The 17400-nt window shown below is 37.8% G+C and overlaps 1 protein-coding gene across 1 annotated transcript in view; it reads right to left on the bottom strand.

The window, feature by feature from the left end:
* Nucleotides 1-15019, bottom strand: part of GABARAPL1 (GABA type A receptor associated protein like 1) — a 52366-nt gene extending 37347 nt beyond the window's left edge. The window contains exons 1-2 of the mRNA XM_026713257.2: nt 14746-15019; nt 9255-9333 (exon numbers count right to left, since the gene is read on the bottom strand). Coding sequence (XP_026569042.1) covers nt 9255-9333; nt 14746-14835 — 169 coding nt within the window. The 5' untranslated portion in view covers nt 14836-15019. The remainder of the gene's footprint in view (nt 1-9254; nt 9334-14745) is intronic.
* Between the last annotated feature and the right edge of the window lie 2381 nt (nt 15020-17400).

Raw genomic sequence — 17400 nt, 5'->3', positions numbered from 1 at the left:
AGGCCTGGGGAACCCAGAGAGGGATGGAGCCCATCAGGTGGCTAATGTGATCTGCTGTCATCAGGGAGGGGAGTGGGAGTTGATTTTTTATTTTTAGTTTTGTTTTCCCAAATTTTGTTCTATTGTACTTTACTAATTTGATTCTTTTTGTTAGTTTTTATTATTTTTATTTTTTGTTTTAAATATGGCTTTACATTGTGTAAGCTGCCTCGAGTCACCATGGGTGAATAGGCGGCACTATTAAATAAATAAGTAAGTAAGTAAATAAATAAATAAATAAATACTGTAACATTAGGGAAGCTGTAAAGGAGAAACTGATCAAATTACAGCATTGTTCTAGCAACTGTAATATAGCTGATATGTTAACAAAGCCTTTATCTGTAGAAAGGTATAATAACTATGTGAAAGTGTTTGGTTTATCTGCTGTTCAGTTTTAAATGGGAGGAGTGTTAAGGAATTAAGATTTAGAAACTGACCAGCAGTGAGTCGCTGCACAATGCTGTGAAGCTGATGTAAGTCTGGCTGATGTAATAAGTGATTCAGCAGAGTATGGATATTTCCCTTTAAGGCTGTAAAGATCCCCTTAAGAGGTGTGTATATAGGACATCCGGTTTGAGCTTCTTCTGTGACAGACCGAAATCCGCGATCGTGCGCAGTTTCAATCCATGCTCGCCTCTGGAGCACCCTGAGCCAGCTGGATTCGGAGCTAAGCCATCCCGTAGAGGTGGTGAAGAGGGGGGAGACCACTGGCAGGGTCGAGGAGAGTCGTATCTCTCCTTCTCAGCTGGCCATTACTCCCTTTCCCGAAGGCGGTTGCAGCGGTGATCAGAAATGGCCACCTCAACGAAGAACTCATCCAGAAAAGAATGCGCAGGAGGGAGATAAGAAGAGAAAGTTTTGGTTGACCGGGTTGAACTGAAAAAGCAACAACGTAAGGTACCCTGGAATTTGAACTATAAAAAATAACATTGTTCCCAAAGAAGATTTTAAAGCAGCGAAGGAAAGAGGGAAGGGAAAGGATTTGGCTTTTTTTTTACTTCCCTTCCTTATACTGAAAGCTAAGAGAGTTAAGTAAGAAATTGACAAAAATCCACTTTGACATCAATAGGCATTTAAGCTGAAAATAAAATGTTGAAGGGATAATAATGACTTTTGGATACTCAAAAACCTTTAAAAGAAGGAAAGGAGAGAAAAGGAAAGAATAAAAGGGCAGGATCTGGAAAAATGGAGGAGACTGCCTGGAACAAAAAGGAACTTACAGTGAAACTTTAACAAGATTCCTAAAAGATATATTTTAACTGAAACTTTGTAACAAAATAATAGAACCCCAGGAAGAGAAAGTGGAAAAAAGAAGCAAGAAGAAATAGCTTTGGATTATTTGGATTACTTGGTGATTTTTGGATTTTTGGCTATTGGACTTAAATGACTAAAATCAATCGTGTGGTTGTTTAAATGTGTTTAAAATGGCATCACTTTTGGAAGAACTGAAAATGGAACTTAAAAAATAGAAAGAAGATGCACAAGAAGGAAGAGGTTTTTTTGGCTTCGTATTTCAATTTTTAGAAATGGAGAGCTGAAACTATGAGAAACAACAAGAAAAGTTTGCAGAACAAGAAGGTCATGAAAAAGAAGAAGCCATCTTTAATGATCAAGCAATTTTATGTGGGGGGAAAAAGGAAAGGGGGGAAAGAGAGTTAAAAGTTTAAGATTTGAAAAAACAACCAAAAAAAGGAATAGTTTGAAAAGTAATAATAACAATATTAGGAAGCAACAGAAGAGAGGATTACAGAAGAGTGAATTAGAAATAGAGAGACAAGGGGGCAAAAAGGGGAGGGAGAAGAAGTGGGGGAATAAGGAAAGGAAAAGAAGTTATAAAAGACAGAAACAGGGAAAATGTATAAGGATTGAAAGTATAAGCCTTTTTAGAGATAATGGGTGAAAATGTAATTGAAAAGGGGATTCTGCAAAGGTACATAAGGTAGTATTGTTATATTAGAAATACAAAATAATTTTAGAAAATATGAAACAATGTATGATTAAAATGATGGATAAAATACTTATGGTACATATTTATGACCATTGCTATGTCCCAAGGACATATGATCACCTTTTGTGACTTTCTGACAAGGAAAGTCAATGGGAAAGCCAGATTCATTTAACAACTGGATTACTAACTTATCAACACTTGAAAAGTGTTGCAAGAAAGGTTGTAAAATGGACTTCTGGTGGCACTTCTGTCAAGGACAGATGGAGACTGCGATCATGTGCAGCTTTGAACGGTGCTTACCCTGTTGGAGGGGTCCCTACGGGACTGAACCATCAGACCCACCTCGGAGGGGTGGGGGAAGAGGGGGAGACTGCCAGCTGGGTTGAGGAGAGCCACATCTCCCCTCTCTGGCTTGGTATACTTCCATGGAAGACAGGGAGAAGCAGCAATTTTAATGGTTGGCCTGAAGACAGGAAGACCTAAGCTTGTGCTGGAGAGGTGAAGTGGTGAGTGGTGTGTATCCAGACAAGAGAAGCTGAACCTTTTATTTTAATAACCCCAAAAAGCAGAATGAAAGATTCCTCACTTGAGATTACAACAGCGGCGAATAGAAAACAATATAAGGTAAATAAAAATCTGGACTACAAAAGAGTTATAATGGAACTAAGGCTTGAAAATTAACATTAATATAATTGAAAAAAAGGGGGAAAAAGCACTTTGAAAAGTGGAAGCGATATAGAGCGCCACCTAATGGTACAAGGCATTTTTTTTCCTGAATGTCTGTTAAATGTGTGAATGAGAAATGACATGAAATAAAAGACACAACATAACATAACAAGAGCCCCGGAAGCTTAAAAGAAAAAGGGGGAGACTGCAGCAAGAGGACAAAGAAAGGCAATATCTTGGGACTGTTGGGGGTTGACTGTGCGAAGGAAACAGAAGGACCAATAACAAAAAGAAATATAAGTGGAGTCTCTTGGCAAGGTTTACAATTAACTTTAATAAAATAAAGAATAACACAATTGATTAAAAAAATGGAAGAAGCAAGCAAAGAATTTAAGTTGGAACTGCAAACTGTGAAAGAAATAATAAAAGAACGAAGGGGTTTATTGGACACACTGGCAGAAAAAGTAATGCAATTTATAGCAGAACAAAGGAATTCTAGAGAGGAGGAGCCAAAAGAAGAGGATGGACACAAAGATTCAGAGACATTGGCAAAAGACACAAAGGAACTAAAACTAAGACATTGACGACAGAGATAATAAATAAAAGAGAAAAAGCTCCCAAGAGTAAGCAAAAGAAGAAACAGCTGTGCAGGAAGAAATTTCAAAAAAGAGAAAAGGAAAGTGAGGGGGGAGGAAAGATGAGGGACTGGCAGATGGAAATAAATGTAATATTAGAGGAAAAAAGAGGGATAAAGAAGAAAGGGCAGGAAAACTTAATTAAGGGAAAGCTGGCTAAAACTAAGAGAAATGACAAGGCTGAGAGATTTAGAGATAAGGGTTAGTTATAGCATAAAAAGGGGACACCACATGGGAATGTATCTTTGTATTTTTTTATTAGAAATGCAGACTGGGGAGATTTGAAGCTTATAACTTACTGGGAATTACCTTAAGATTATTAGATAATTATAGATGAGAAAAATGAAGATGGGTTGAGTGATATTAAGAGGATTCTATTGTTATTAATCCTTTCTTTTTATATGTGTGTGTGTGTATTCTAAAATATGCTAATGACTATTTAAATGATATTAGGAAAACAGAAAATGATGATTGGGTGAAAATTTGGTATTAATTATGTTTAAAAAGTGTGATTAGAGTTATATAAATGCTATAGGTTGAAATTGGTCAAAGGGAAGTAAAAGGGGAAATTAACTCTGTTTTTATTTTATTTTTTTCTTTGTGATATACATGAAATTGAAAATACAATTGGTTATACAAAGGATATGAGAAAATAGAAAATATGATGAACTAGAAGGGCTTATGTGGGAATGTAAAACATTTATAATGGATGAATTATATTATAATTAAAGCAGGGGAATGAAAATTTATTAAAATTATATAGATAAATTTTAGAAACAAAGAAAAAAATATGAAATGATTATATCTCTGGAATAGATATAAGATATATTGTAGATGGGAGGACATACCATGTGGATCCTAAATGTATTAATCTTACTTTACTTTTACTCATTTTTTCTTTCATTGACTGTCTAATTATATTTTGGTCTTGAGAAAGTTATAGATGATAATAATATACATAAAGTAACATAAAATAGGTGGTAAGCTGAAAATGGAAATAATAGGGGATAAAAAATTGAAAATATATGTGAGGATGAAATGATTTTGATACTGAATTAATGAATTGAAATATGAAAGGGAAATTTATCTAAAGATTAGTTGAATGGATAATATTTTGAAGTGATATTAATTAAGAAAGTTGAAAGTTGAACTATGACTATGTATAAATATTGTAATCTGGAATCACGTTGCTCACGTGAAGAGATGTGTAAAAAATAAAAATAAAAAACCTTTGGAAAAAAAAGAAATGTTGTAAAATGAGGCACAACTCACTTAACAAATGTCTCATTTAACAACAGAAATTTTGGGCTCCATTGTGGTTATAAGTTGAGGACTACCTGTATTAGTATTTGGTTTCCTGAATTACTATTCTTGTCTCCTCTTTTAACATATTTATTTTGTTTAATTACCTTTGTATTGCTGCCTATCTCAACTTCGATTCTGGGGGGTAGTGGTGGATTCAGCTGGTTCTCACCAGTTCAGTAGAACCAATAGCTAACTTTTTGTTGTTGGTGAACCAGGTGAAATCTCACCCCTCCCCTCCCAGGCTAACCCACAGAAAGAAAGAGGGAGATTCCTTCACCTTTGGCATTGAGGGGCAGGAAAACTGAAGGAGCTGATTCGTCCAGACATTCCGAGCAAGAGAGACGTGTGTTTCAAGGAAGGAAATCACCTTTTTCTCCCATGAAGTAAAGCTGTGCCTTTCCTGAGAGCGCCAAGCAGAGGATTCCCCCATGGGGGGGATGTTGGGAGGAGGATCCAACTGAGCTAGGAGGGATCCCTGCAAATCTTCTCTGCCTCTTCCTGGTTTAGGTGAGGGTTTTAGGAGGCTTCCCTTTGGATTGTGGGGGTATCTGTGTATGACCCTCAAGGCTGCCCCTCACCTCTTCTCATCCAGCACAGTAACTCTTCCTGTGGCAGAAATCTTCATCTATGAAATGAATAGGTGTGTATGTGTGTCCCGGCCAGATACTTCCAGCCTCAAAGGAGGAATTGGCAGTTCTGAATTGGGCGGAGAAAGCATTTATCTCAGACTTTTGAGACAGGAGGGGCCAGAACAACCGGCAGCACCAATGGGAATTCTCCCTGCATCCTCAGTCCCTGGGCAGAGTCCTTTGTGACTTCACCCAATGGAGGAGATAGTTCTGCGCAGAGACAACCTGAGAAATTGCGTTCAGTATAGGGAGGGAGGCTGCAGCTCAAGGAGGAGGTTCATGGCAGTTCCTGAAGGGACCCTCCACTTTCTGTGGTCTCTTCATGATTCTCAGCTACTGTGCTGAGAATCTGAGGGGTGGACTAGACGTCCATTTAGGTTCCCAAATTGCCCCAGGGAGCGTTGAAGGTCCTTCTCTGAAAGGGGCCTCTGGGCTCCTTCCAGCTCACTTGGAAACAGGGGGAAATGCAGGAGGAGGCTAACTAAGGAGGAGAAGGGAGGGCGAATCACCCAGGATCAGCAGAGGGAAGGCCTAATGTAGAGGGTCTCCTGGGTGATGGGAAGGGAAGGTCAGCTTCATTGCCAAGACAGGGGGAAGTCCCATACTAGGGGAGTGGCTTGGAGGCCAAATGGCTGCAGCTGGAACGGGCCATATCCAGGAAAGTCTCTTTCTCAAATATTCCTCAGGGGGAAATCTATTTTTCATAACCTGAGTATAGCAATAGCACTTAGCACTTAAGACTTATATACCGCTTCACAGTGCTTTACAGCCCTCTCTAAGCAGAGTCAGCATATTGCCCCCAACAATTTGGGTCCTCATTTTACCCATCTCGGAAGGATGGAAGGCTGAATCAACCTTGAGCCTGGTGAGATTTGAACTGCCAAATTGCAGTCAGCTGGCAGTCAGCAGAAGTAGCCTGCAGTACTGCACTCTTAACTGCTCACCCACTGTGGAATATCCTAAGGACTATCTCTGGCTGGTCTGGGGTTCCAACCCCCTCCCCCCCACATTGTCAGCAGGGATCTTGATTGAAGCTGCCCCTTCCCCGGAGCTGCCTGATGTCCACTGTCTTCTCCCACCCATGGAATGGAACCCATGGCTCTCAGGGCCACCCTGGGGCCTCTCTCCGAGTAGGGCTTTTTTTTGAAAGGGAGGGGGAGTCGGCATTCCTTGTCCTCCCATCAGCTTGGAAAAGGATTGGAGAAAAGAGTTTTCTTTGCCATTCCCCCCCACCCCACTTTGAGAAATGGCCATTTGGGGATATGCAGGAATAAGGGGCTGTTCCAGTTCATCTGTGGTGGGGGGTACTTTTATTTCATTTTTTTCTTATGTCATAGTTCATAATCTTTTTAGTCATAATTTATATAATATATAAATAAAATCATAGTTTATGTTTAAATAAATCCAATAAAATAAAGTATAGAATGATACATATATAAATCATAGGCTCCGTTGGAATAGTCTGGTTAGGCCGAATCTACTTCTTGAGTTATGTATTACCTGACAGATAGTTGCCCAGCCTGCTATTTGACACATTCAGCAAAGATCAACCTTGTTTTAATAATTGGTTCTTGACCTTCTTCTATGCACTAAGCTCCTGATAGTCAGAAATTACTTTCATATTCCCTATTGTCTTTTCTCAAAGCTAAACATACCCAGTTCCCTCAGTCTCTCATAAAACTAAGTTCCCAGTCCCAATTGTAAAACATTCTGATGAAATAGGAAAAACCAGAAGGTTTATATTATCCTATGGCAGATAGATAGCCAATGTCACGTGATAGTGTGCATATCACTTGTAAGAATGGTAAATAAACTAGATTCAGTGTCTGGAATGATAGAGGTATATAGAGAAGCTACAAAATTTCATTTTAATGTATGCAAATTAGTGTACACGCAAAGTGACAATGAAATTATTCTAATCTGATATAATCTTGGAGGCCATCCCCATCCTCCAGCTCCACCACACATGTAGGACGAGTCTCTCGCAATGGCCAACCTGACCATAGGTGAGCCAGATTACTTCAGTTGTGAGGAGCCTCACCTAAAGTTTCCATCGCCCAGGCCTCCCAAAGGTGATGGGAACTGCAGCCCACCACAGCTAAAGAGTGTAGCTGAGTCACAAAGTTGAACACACCAGTAAAGCAGTGGTGCACCCCAAGCGAGGAAGCATTGTGAACTTTGAGAGTGCAAGTGTCTGTATTTCCACTCAAGTGCAGAATTCATACCACGCCTTCTCAATGGCTTTCAAGAAGGCTAATTTTTTTAAATACAAATAATTGGTTTGAAAAACAAAGAGATGGATTACAATATTAATGATGAATGTAAATGAAAAGGCAATTTCCAAAGCCTTTCTCCCCCACTGAGTGAAACCTGAGCTGTCTCCCACAGTGGGAGGTGTCAGGATGTCCAGCTTTCTTTCCCACTCTTCCACAGAGGAAGAAAAAGCTGATAAAGTGCAAGAGCTGATAAATCACTGATTAAAATAAAATAAACACAAGAACAAACAAAATTGTGGTAAGAGAATGAATTTTGTTAATTGTCATTGCCCATTTAGCAAGCTTCACTCTATGAGGGGATCCCCAAGTTAATTAAACCATGTTTTAAAGTTCTTCTGAAATGCCAATAGGGTTGGGGCCAGCTTCACCTCAGAGATAACAATATTCCAGGATGAGACCCATATCAGTAACACTTTCTTCTTAGGTCCTGCCTGATGAAGTTCCCTGGTCAACAGGATCTGCAATATGTCTCTTTTGTTGGATCTGATAAATATAACTGGTGAGAGGTGGTTCCTCAAATATCCTCTTTACATGCCACGGAGGACTTTAAAATTATAGCCAGCAGTCTGAATTGGACCTAGAAACAAAATGGCAACTAATGCAGCTCACTACCAGAGGTGTTATTCTTATAGATCTTGGAGCACTCATATTGCCTGAGTTAATTTTGTACCATTATAACTTGTTCAGTACAGATTCCTATGATTAGCCCTTCAAACCCCAAAACATGGCTCTAATGCCACTAGACAAGAGACAGGCCTCATAAAAGTAAAAGCTAGAGTGTGGGTAACGTACTCAACTACTGCTTCATACTATCCTTTTTGCCCCTTGGCCTTGCCTCACTATGAGGGACGATTTTCAGTCCATGTGGAAAAATATAGTAAAAACTGAAATCTCATACTTGGGCTTCACTCCAGGTCTTCTATGCAGCATATCAGGCCAAAGCTTTCATTAAACAGCTAATAATGGACAGAGAGCACTGACAGAATCTAGCCAGGACTGCAAACTTTATTGACAATTAAGTATGCCTCTCCTATGGCATAATTAACTAATCTTGAAGTACCTGATCGTTGAAGGGCCTTTACTTTGGCACAATGTCATACCATCCATGCAATGTCCTTGAAGGTCAATACAAAAAGATCCCTTACCTAAAAAAATCAATGTCCCTGTGATTCCAGACATATAGAAACTATAAAACATGTACTATAGAACACATTACAGAATAGTCACACTAGCTTCATCTCACCATTATTGCATGATGGACCGAGATGGACAGGATAATTCTACGCCTCCCTGCTGCTCCTAGATACTAAACTTGTCACAACATAAAATGTTGTCAGGTTCTGTGTAGTTGCATTTGAAATTTGTCAGAAAATTATCTGTGTCACAAACCAGTTTTAATGAGCACCTAGTTTATCACTATAGAGTGCTACGTATGATATGTATTTAGTTCGTCATGTTCCCCTATCTCTAGCCATTGCTCTTAACCCTCCTTGTAGGCCCCTTTTAAAGATTATTTTTAGATTTTTATTCTTACACTTTTTAGTTTTTATAGATATAATTTTATTTTATTGCATTTTTATGCTTTTGAATAATAAAGATTTTATTTGAACCCCTTACCAATTTGGTTGAGCTAAAAGAAAGGATTTTTGTCCCAAAATCATCAAGTAAGCTGCCAAGACTTAAATTGAAATTAATACAATTACTACTTAGCAAGTAATATACTGTAGTTAAAGTGTATGAAACAAGATATTCTTACCAGTGAGATCTGATGGAACAAGGTACTTCCTCTTGTCCAGATCAGGTACTCTAGCTTTGGGTGCTTTTTCCACTATAACCTAGAGAAAGGAACAAAAAATAAATAAATTTATTTTGAAGGGACCATATCCTTATAAAACAGGTGAGGGACTTCTCATCACAATGTTGTAAACTATTCAAGTCTCTCCCATTATCACTATATTCCCCAATCTTTTTAAAGAGATAAATGACATACACATATGAAAAATATTACTTTAATATTTGAAAATAAAAAGTCAAGGGTCATGAACTGATACAAACCCTTTTAAACAAAAACAATCTAAAGGTATGTTCATTAATTTAGATAAAGTCCAAGTCTTAATACAGGTAGTCCTTGGCTTACAATGGTTCATTTAATGACCGTTCAAAGTTACAACGGCACTGAAAAAAATGACTTATGACCATTTTTCACACTTATGACCATTACAACATCCCCATGGTCACATTTGGATTCTTGATAATTGACTCACATTTATGATGGTTGCAGTGTCCTGGGGTCATGTGATCATCTTTTTCAACCTTCTGACAAGCAAAGTCAATGGGGAAACCAGATTCACTTAACAACTGAGTTACTAATTTAACAACTGCAGTGATTCACTTAACAAATGTGGCAAAAAAGTCATAAAATGGGTCAAAATTCACAAAAAAATTCTTAGCAACATAAATTTTAGGCTCAGTTGAGGACTACCTGTATGTATATAATTTGATCTCACAAATTGATGTCCATTTTGAGAAAGCATTAGAGAAGAATTATATTTTATAGCTGACTAGTAAAACAATTTGTAAAATTTCTTCTTCCTTATTGGCTGGATCTAAAAGAGCTGCCCATCTCAGCAAACGACTCTGGGTGGCTCACAATTCAAAATAAATATTACAAATAAAAACTTTAGAACATTTTAAAACAATAAAACATTGTATCACCACTCTTGGTGACCCAAGTGATGCTGTGGCTGCTCTCTCATGGTGCCTGGAGGCTGTGGAGGCCTAGACAGAGGATAACAGACTTCAACTTAACCCTAGCAAAGACTGGATGAATTTGGGTACATGGGGCTCAGAGTTCTGGAACTTTGTTATCTTTGATGAGATGGCACTGCCCCAGACAGATCCAGCCTCCAACTTGAGAGTTGTCTTGGACTCACAACTCCTGCTCAAGGAGCAGATGGCAGTTGTGGCTAGGAGATCCTTTCCACAACTTCATGTTGTATGCCAGTTGCAGCCTTTCCTGGATCAGGATTCCCTGCATTTATTTTATTTCATTTGTTTGTTTGTTTGTTTATTTATTTAATTTGTCAAAAGCTTGCAATATAACAGAAACAAGAATAAACATAAGTTTAAATACAAGAAATAGGAACTAATAATTGGGGACAATAGGACAGGGATGATAGGCACTATTGTGCACTTATGCACGTCCCTTTAGCTATTCAGTCCCTAGTCATCTCATGGTTGGACTATTTTAATTGCTCCACATGGAGCTATCCTTGAACATTCAGAGGTTACAGCTGGTACAGCTGTGGCAGGGTGGGCAGTTTTGGAGTGTCAAAAATGGCCCATAGCATCGCTCTGTGAGCTGCATTAGTTGCTGGTTTGCTTTCAGATGCAATTTAAGGTGTTGGTGATCATAGATGATAGATAGATAGATAGATAGATAGATAGATAGATAGATAGATAGATAGATAGATAGATAGATAGATAGAATTCTTTATTGGCCAAATGTGATTGGACACACAAGGAGTTTGTCTTGGTGCTTATGCTCTCAGTGCACATAAAAGATACATTCATCAAGAGTCAAGAATCATAAGGTATAACACTTAATAATAGGCATAGGATACAATAAGCAATCGAATCATATTAGGAAACAGTCAATGTAAATCGTAAGGATACAAGCGACAAGTTACAGCCACACAGTCGCAAGTGGGAGGAGATGGGTGATAAGGAGTGATGAGAAGATTAATAAGTAATAGTAATGCAGACTTTATAAATAGTTGGACAGTGTTTAGGGAATTATTTGTTTAGCAGAGTGATGGCGTTCAGGAAAAAACTGTCCTTATGTCTAGTTGTTCTGGTGTGCAGTGCTCTATAGCATCGTTTTGAGGGTAGTTTTGAAGAGAAGTCGTTTTGACTTCAAAAAAGAAGTCCTTCCAAAGAAGAAGTTCCAACTTCTTTTTTAGAAGGTCTGACTGAACCTTTTTTAAACTGGTAGTCACATGGTCTTCTTTTGTTGCCCTGCAGGAGAACAGGAGCTGGAAAGCAGGTTAGTGAGAGAATGGTGGGTGTTCTGGAATGCCTCCATGCAGGGCAACAAAAGACGACCATGTGACTACCAGTTTAAAAAAGGTTCAGTCAGACTTCCAACTTCTGAGGGGGAAAAAGATCTACAGAAGTTGTAAGGTCTGTCTGAAATGACTGATTAGTCTCCCAGCTGATCGGGGCTGCTGTTCCATTGCCACCTAGCGGCTCCCAGTCATGCAGCCTAGTAGGCCTCCCTGCAACCCTCTGGGAGCAAGAATGAGATGAGGAGTGACTGGGCTGGGAGGGGCCAGCCAGAATTTGTACTACCGGTTTGCCCGAACCAGCCCGTCCTGGCTGAATCCCACCACTGAATAGCTCTCTCACGCAGCTACTGATTAGAAGGAGGTGCTATGCAATTGGTTTTGTCTTTACTGAGACTCATCAATTCCACCAAATTATGGCTACCAAATTTATATTGCAAAGATTCTGGTTGCCACTAGATGGCAGCTCTTTGATGGAAATCTCTGCTGCTATCTGGTGGCTTGAAGGATCTCTTTATTTAATAAAGTAGAAGAGAAAAATAGCAATAAGAGAAAACAGAAAGTAATCCAACAACATTGGCTATATTAAATATATTTTATGGGAGAACCTAGTGCATAATTTATTTTGTTGTTATATGTAGATAACTCTGATATTAGTGTGATTTTTCTTTATAATCTAAATAGTCCTTAAACATCCTATCACTTATATGAATGCAGTTCTATCAGTTTTATTCCTAATAATAGTAACATTTTTCAAATCTTTGGCATTCATGGGGATTAACAGGGAAAGATGATGTAAGAAAATACTGTAGTTTCTCCAACATTTCTTAACCTTAATATACCATATATATTATGTACTAAAAATATACATGAAATACAAATTATATGCCCATCAGACTTATAAAGCTTATATATTTTTCTGAAGATGAAATATTCAAAGGCACCAGGCTCTTTACCTTCTAGCTACAGAAAGTGTTAAACATTACACATAAAGCAATAAATTCATAGATGACCTCCTTCTATCTATTCACCCTATCACAGAATGATCTGGTAGAATAAATTTAATAGCTGCAAAATCCCCATTGCTCTCCTTTTCAAGCATCAGTCTGTTCCCATGACAATTTTGTACCTGTAATCCTTAACTTACTACCACAATGGAGCCCAAAATTCCTGTGGCAAAGCAAGGCAGTTAAGTGAATTTCTCCCATTTTATGACCTTTTTTGCCACAACTGTTAAGCAAATCACTGCAGTTGTTAAGTGAATCATGCAGACATTAAGCAAATCTGGATTCCCCATTGTCTTTACTTATTGGCAGGAAAGGTCACAAATGGTAATTGCATGACCCTACAATGGTTCAGTTAATCTTCGGCTTACAACAGTTCATTTAGTGACTGTTCAAAGTTACAACAGCACTGAAAAAAGTAATTTATGACCCCTTTTCACACTTACGACCATTGCAGCATCCTCATAGTCACATGATCAAAATTCAGGTGTTTGGCAACTGACTCAAATTTATGATCGTTGCAGTGTCTTAGGCTCATGTTCAGTATTTTTATGATTTAATAGGAGAAAAATGCCTGAAAAAAACCACAAGATTGGAAAACCCAGCTGTCTGTCTACAATAAAGATGTCATTTACATTTCTATTAATTATGTCACAGATTTTTTTTTAAAGGTACTGGCTAACACAGTATCAAGAGGAATCTCAACCTGCTGAAAAAATACTGGTAATCACAATACGAACAGTTTTTGATAGTTTGGATAAGATTTATATTAGTTATTTTAGTTCACCATTCATCAACCAAAATAATAAATTTTATAAAAGAATATTGCGACAGTAAATGAGGAACTATCATTAGAAAATCATGTGATATTATCAAGCAAAAACATGTATTATCATTACATTCCAACTGAAAGCTTCCTAGTTAATCAGGTGATATTGGTTGGGTTTAACTCCTGGTGACTGTATGGTCAGATACTCTCTATCTTGACCTGTCTTATAAACAAGTACCTTGAATCATGCTGCATTATGGGTGGAGAATGCAGGCTTATTAACAGCTTTACTTGGAAGTTAGCCCCATTGATATCACTGCAATTTACTGTCAAGTAGTACTGCAAGCCATATTCTACTTATTTGAAACAAAAGGACCAAAAATATCCCAGGATTAAAGAAAAAAAGGGGGCTATGATTCATCTCAGCAAATGGATCTTTCCAGAAGCATAATTAGAGGCTTAAAATTGACCATTATTTTACTAAAACTATAGTGATCCTTCTCCCTTAATCTTTTCTAGGGAAGATACTGGAATGAGGCAAATAAATTTCTTAAGCAGCATATAGCATATAGGACAAATCATAAAAAAAATCAGGAAGAGACATGAAAAAAGGTATTAGGGTGTGTGTGTGTGTGTGTGTATACACACACACACACATATATACACACACATATATACATATGTATGCATGTATGTATGTATGTATGTATACGTATATATGCAGGTCTAAATGTGTTCGGGTCTTTTCCCATGTAAGATTAAGAGTATCTTGGCGACGTTTCGGCAAGGTCCCACTCGCCATCCTCAGGCTGATGCTTTCAGCTTCGTGCCAGTGCAAGCAGATATATATATATATATATATATATATATATATATATATATATATATATATATATATATATATATATATATATATATATATATATACATACATACATATGTATATATGTGTGTGCATATATGTGTGTGTGTATACACACACACACACCCTAATACCTTTTTTCATGTCTCTTCCTGATTTTTTTTATGATTTGTCCTATATGCTATATGCTGCTTAAGAAATTTATTTGCCTCATTCCAGTATATATATATATATATATACACACACACACATATACATATCTATACACACACATGCACACATGCACACATATTTTCAGAGGATAGGCTCACCTCTTGATCCTTTCAACTTGTTAATATTGTGATACTGTAGCTGAGGTAGAGACTGGCATATTGCCAGTCTCTACCTCAGCTTCAGTATCACAGATTGAAAGGATCAAGAGGTGAGCCTATCGTCTGAAAAAAATCAGGCAACAAAATTCAACTCCCCGACAAATAAGGCGCGTTATATTAGCTCAAAAGTCCATGGGTCCTATAGATAAAAGCGCGATTTTACGCCTCCCTACTCACAGGAACTCGGTCTGGGTATTTCTTTCGGATTTTCTCTCCTTCTTTTTTTCTGTATTCAAAAGGATGGTCTTCCTTATACTGGAACTTCATGGCTTGAACAGATACGGACACTGCCTTCGACTATCCCTGTCTCCTTAATCGACCGTTCCAGCGCTCTTAACAATCGCGATGAGAAAACGCAGCTGCCGGGAACTGCAATTTTCGGGACGATTCGCTTGTTTCTAGATCAGCTGATCAAAGGATACACAATAAACATGCACAGTACAAGGCATGTATTGTGACGTCACTCTAGATATAATCAGCATTTGCCTCCGCCTGCTTCGTAGACTGCACCACTTCAACTTGTGGGGAAAGACAAAAAGTGACATATTTGAGGTCGTTATTCAGAAAGCTCGTTTCCAGAAGATTAATGGAAAAATGCCGTTAGCGAGGAAATCTTTGCAGATGGAAAGGCAAGATTGAGATTACTCTGTTTTTTAAACTTTACAAATCATTCTGCATTTCAAAGGAATAATAGAAGAAAGTTAAGAAAATGTTGACTCCAATAAATATGCAATTCTACATAGGAAGTTATTTATTTACTCGTTCTATACAATGACTTTAGACTATGTCCTAAACATACTATTAAAATATAAAATATAAATACATAAAATATAAATAAATCAATGAATATAATCAAATTAATATTTAAAGCCACGTGATATCGTGCATGCTACATTTTTCAGAATTCAGACCAGTATGAGTTACTCAAGTTTATAGAATTTGCTTTAAAGCTTGGCAATCTCGAGAATAGAACTGAGACGCCATTCCTGACAAACTCCACTCTGATCACCTGGACTGCCTGTTCTAATGTGCACGTGATCCCCTACCAATAGTCAGTACTATCATCCTCGGTAATTGATTGCTAGAAGTAAAGTGGAATTAATGTAGACAAGTTTTTGTATGCTGCTCTCTATAGTGGTATAAGAGTCCCTTTTCCAGATAAAACACTGTACATAAGAACTCCTCCCACCCCTCCCTCATAAATACCTAGAATTTGTCTGATGTTTTACAAACTTATTAGAGAATAATTTGAATTACTTTCAGTAGAATTTATTCACAGTTGCAACTGTTGGGAGGAAAATGCTCCCCAATTAGGATTCTTCCCGCAGTGATGCAACATTCAGAGCTTTGAAGAAATCTATATATGTAAAGGAAAATACCACTCATGCATCATCACAAAATCTCCAGAACCGTAAAGCCTACAAACTTGAAATTTGGCATGTATGTTCCTCTTGACTTCTAGATGCTCACTAAGAAAGGATTTTTCGAAATGACTATCAGAGCATTAGTATTTCGTATATTATATTAACATAATCTGATGCTAAGGAGTTCTACTCCCCCATCCCACCTGAAAAGAAGTCTGTTCCAAATGCAAAACACAACCAGAGGAGAGGAGTTTCAGTTTTAGTTTCACAGCAGCAACCAGCTTTAGTACAAACAGTTGAGCTAAGCCACACCCAGGCTCCTTGCTGTCTCCTTTGTGCTCACACAGGCAAATACTATTTCAGTTTCCAAACAGCCCTCAACTCTCACACACTGACAGGATGCTAGCCAGATGAATACCAATGGATGCTGGTAGGCAGAGGCACAATTTTCTTTCCTTATTTTCCTCCCAAAAAAGTAAGCCTGATCACAAAGTTTTGTAGCAAAGCATGGGTATAGTGCTAGTAATTGAATAATGAAGCATAGCTGCCAGAAAGAATCTTTTAATGACAAGGAACCAAGATGAGTGACATTTAGCAAGGCTTCTTTGGTTAGCTAGAAAGATGGATATTCAAACGTGATTGTTATATACCCTTTCTGAGTTTTGGTCTAAACTGTTTTTTGGGTGATGCTTAATTCTGTGCTTGGTGATGTTTAATCCTATGTTTATTGATGGGATAATTTTCCCTTGTAGAAAGTTAGCACCCACCCCTCTCCTACAAGAATTAAATATTCTAGGAAATATTAAAAAGGCAGAATATTATACCTCCCTGGATGAGAAAAGGAGAAGCATGCTCTTGGAAAGCAGCCCCCATTTTATTTATGGCCAAAACAAAATACTGGGTGAACTATATCCTGGACATACAGAGACAAGGAATGTAAGGAATAACCACATCTTGGGGAAGGTATGGCTTGCTTTTATAAGCATTAGCTTAGTTCTCAGTTCTGGCCTCCTAACTTCCTCCCAAAGGTAGATGCCTTCAGTGTTATTTCATCCTTCCTTTGTTCTCCCAATTAGTCAATTAGCCACTTGGCCCCCTGTTGATACATGGAACTAACAACACAGATCAAAGGTATAAGTTAGAGCTGATGTGTGAACTGTATTCAGCTCTTGCCTGGGATACATATCAGTTACAAGAAAAACAAGGGTAAGATTAGCAGGGGCATGTGTTTTACAAGAAATACTTTTACAGAAGCATAATATAGTATGTTTGTTAGAGGGAACAAATATTTACAGAATAACAAGTAAATGCTTGAATAACAGGTCTCCACCAATGTTATCATGTTATATCCTTATTACTATTTCCCCTTATTCCTCCCTTTTTTCTTTTTAAAAAGAAACAATAGAATGCTTTCTATCATGGTGAGTGAGGGGTGCATTTAATCTTTTTTCTGAAGCAAAGGTAAAGG

This window comes from Pseudonaja textilis, chromosome 2 (genome assembly GCF_049901715.1).
Source record: "Pseudonaja textilis isolate UNSWEBS1 chromosome 2, rPseTex1.2, whole genome shotgun sequence".
NCBI lineage: Eukaryota > Metazoa > Chordata > Lepidosauria > Squamata > Elapidae > Pseudonaja > Pseudonaja textilis.
Note: the sequence above shows the minus strand (reverse complement) of the source record. Positions and strands in the feature narration are given on the sequence as shown.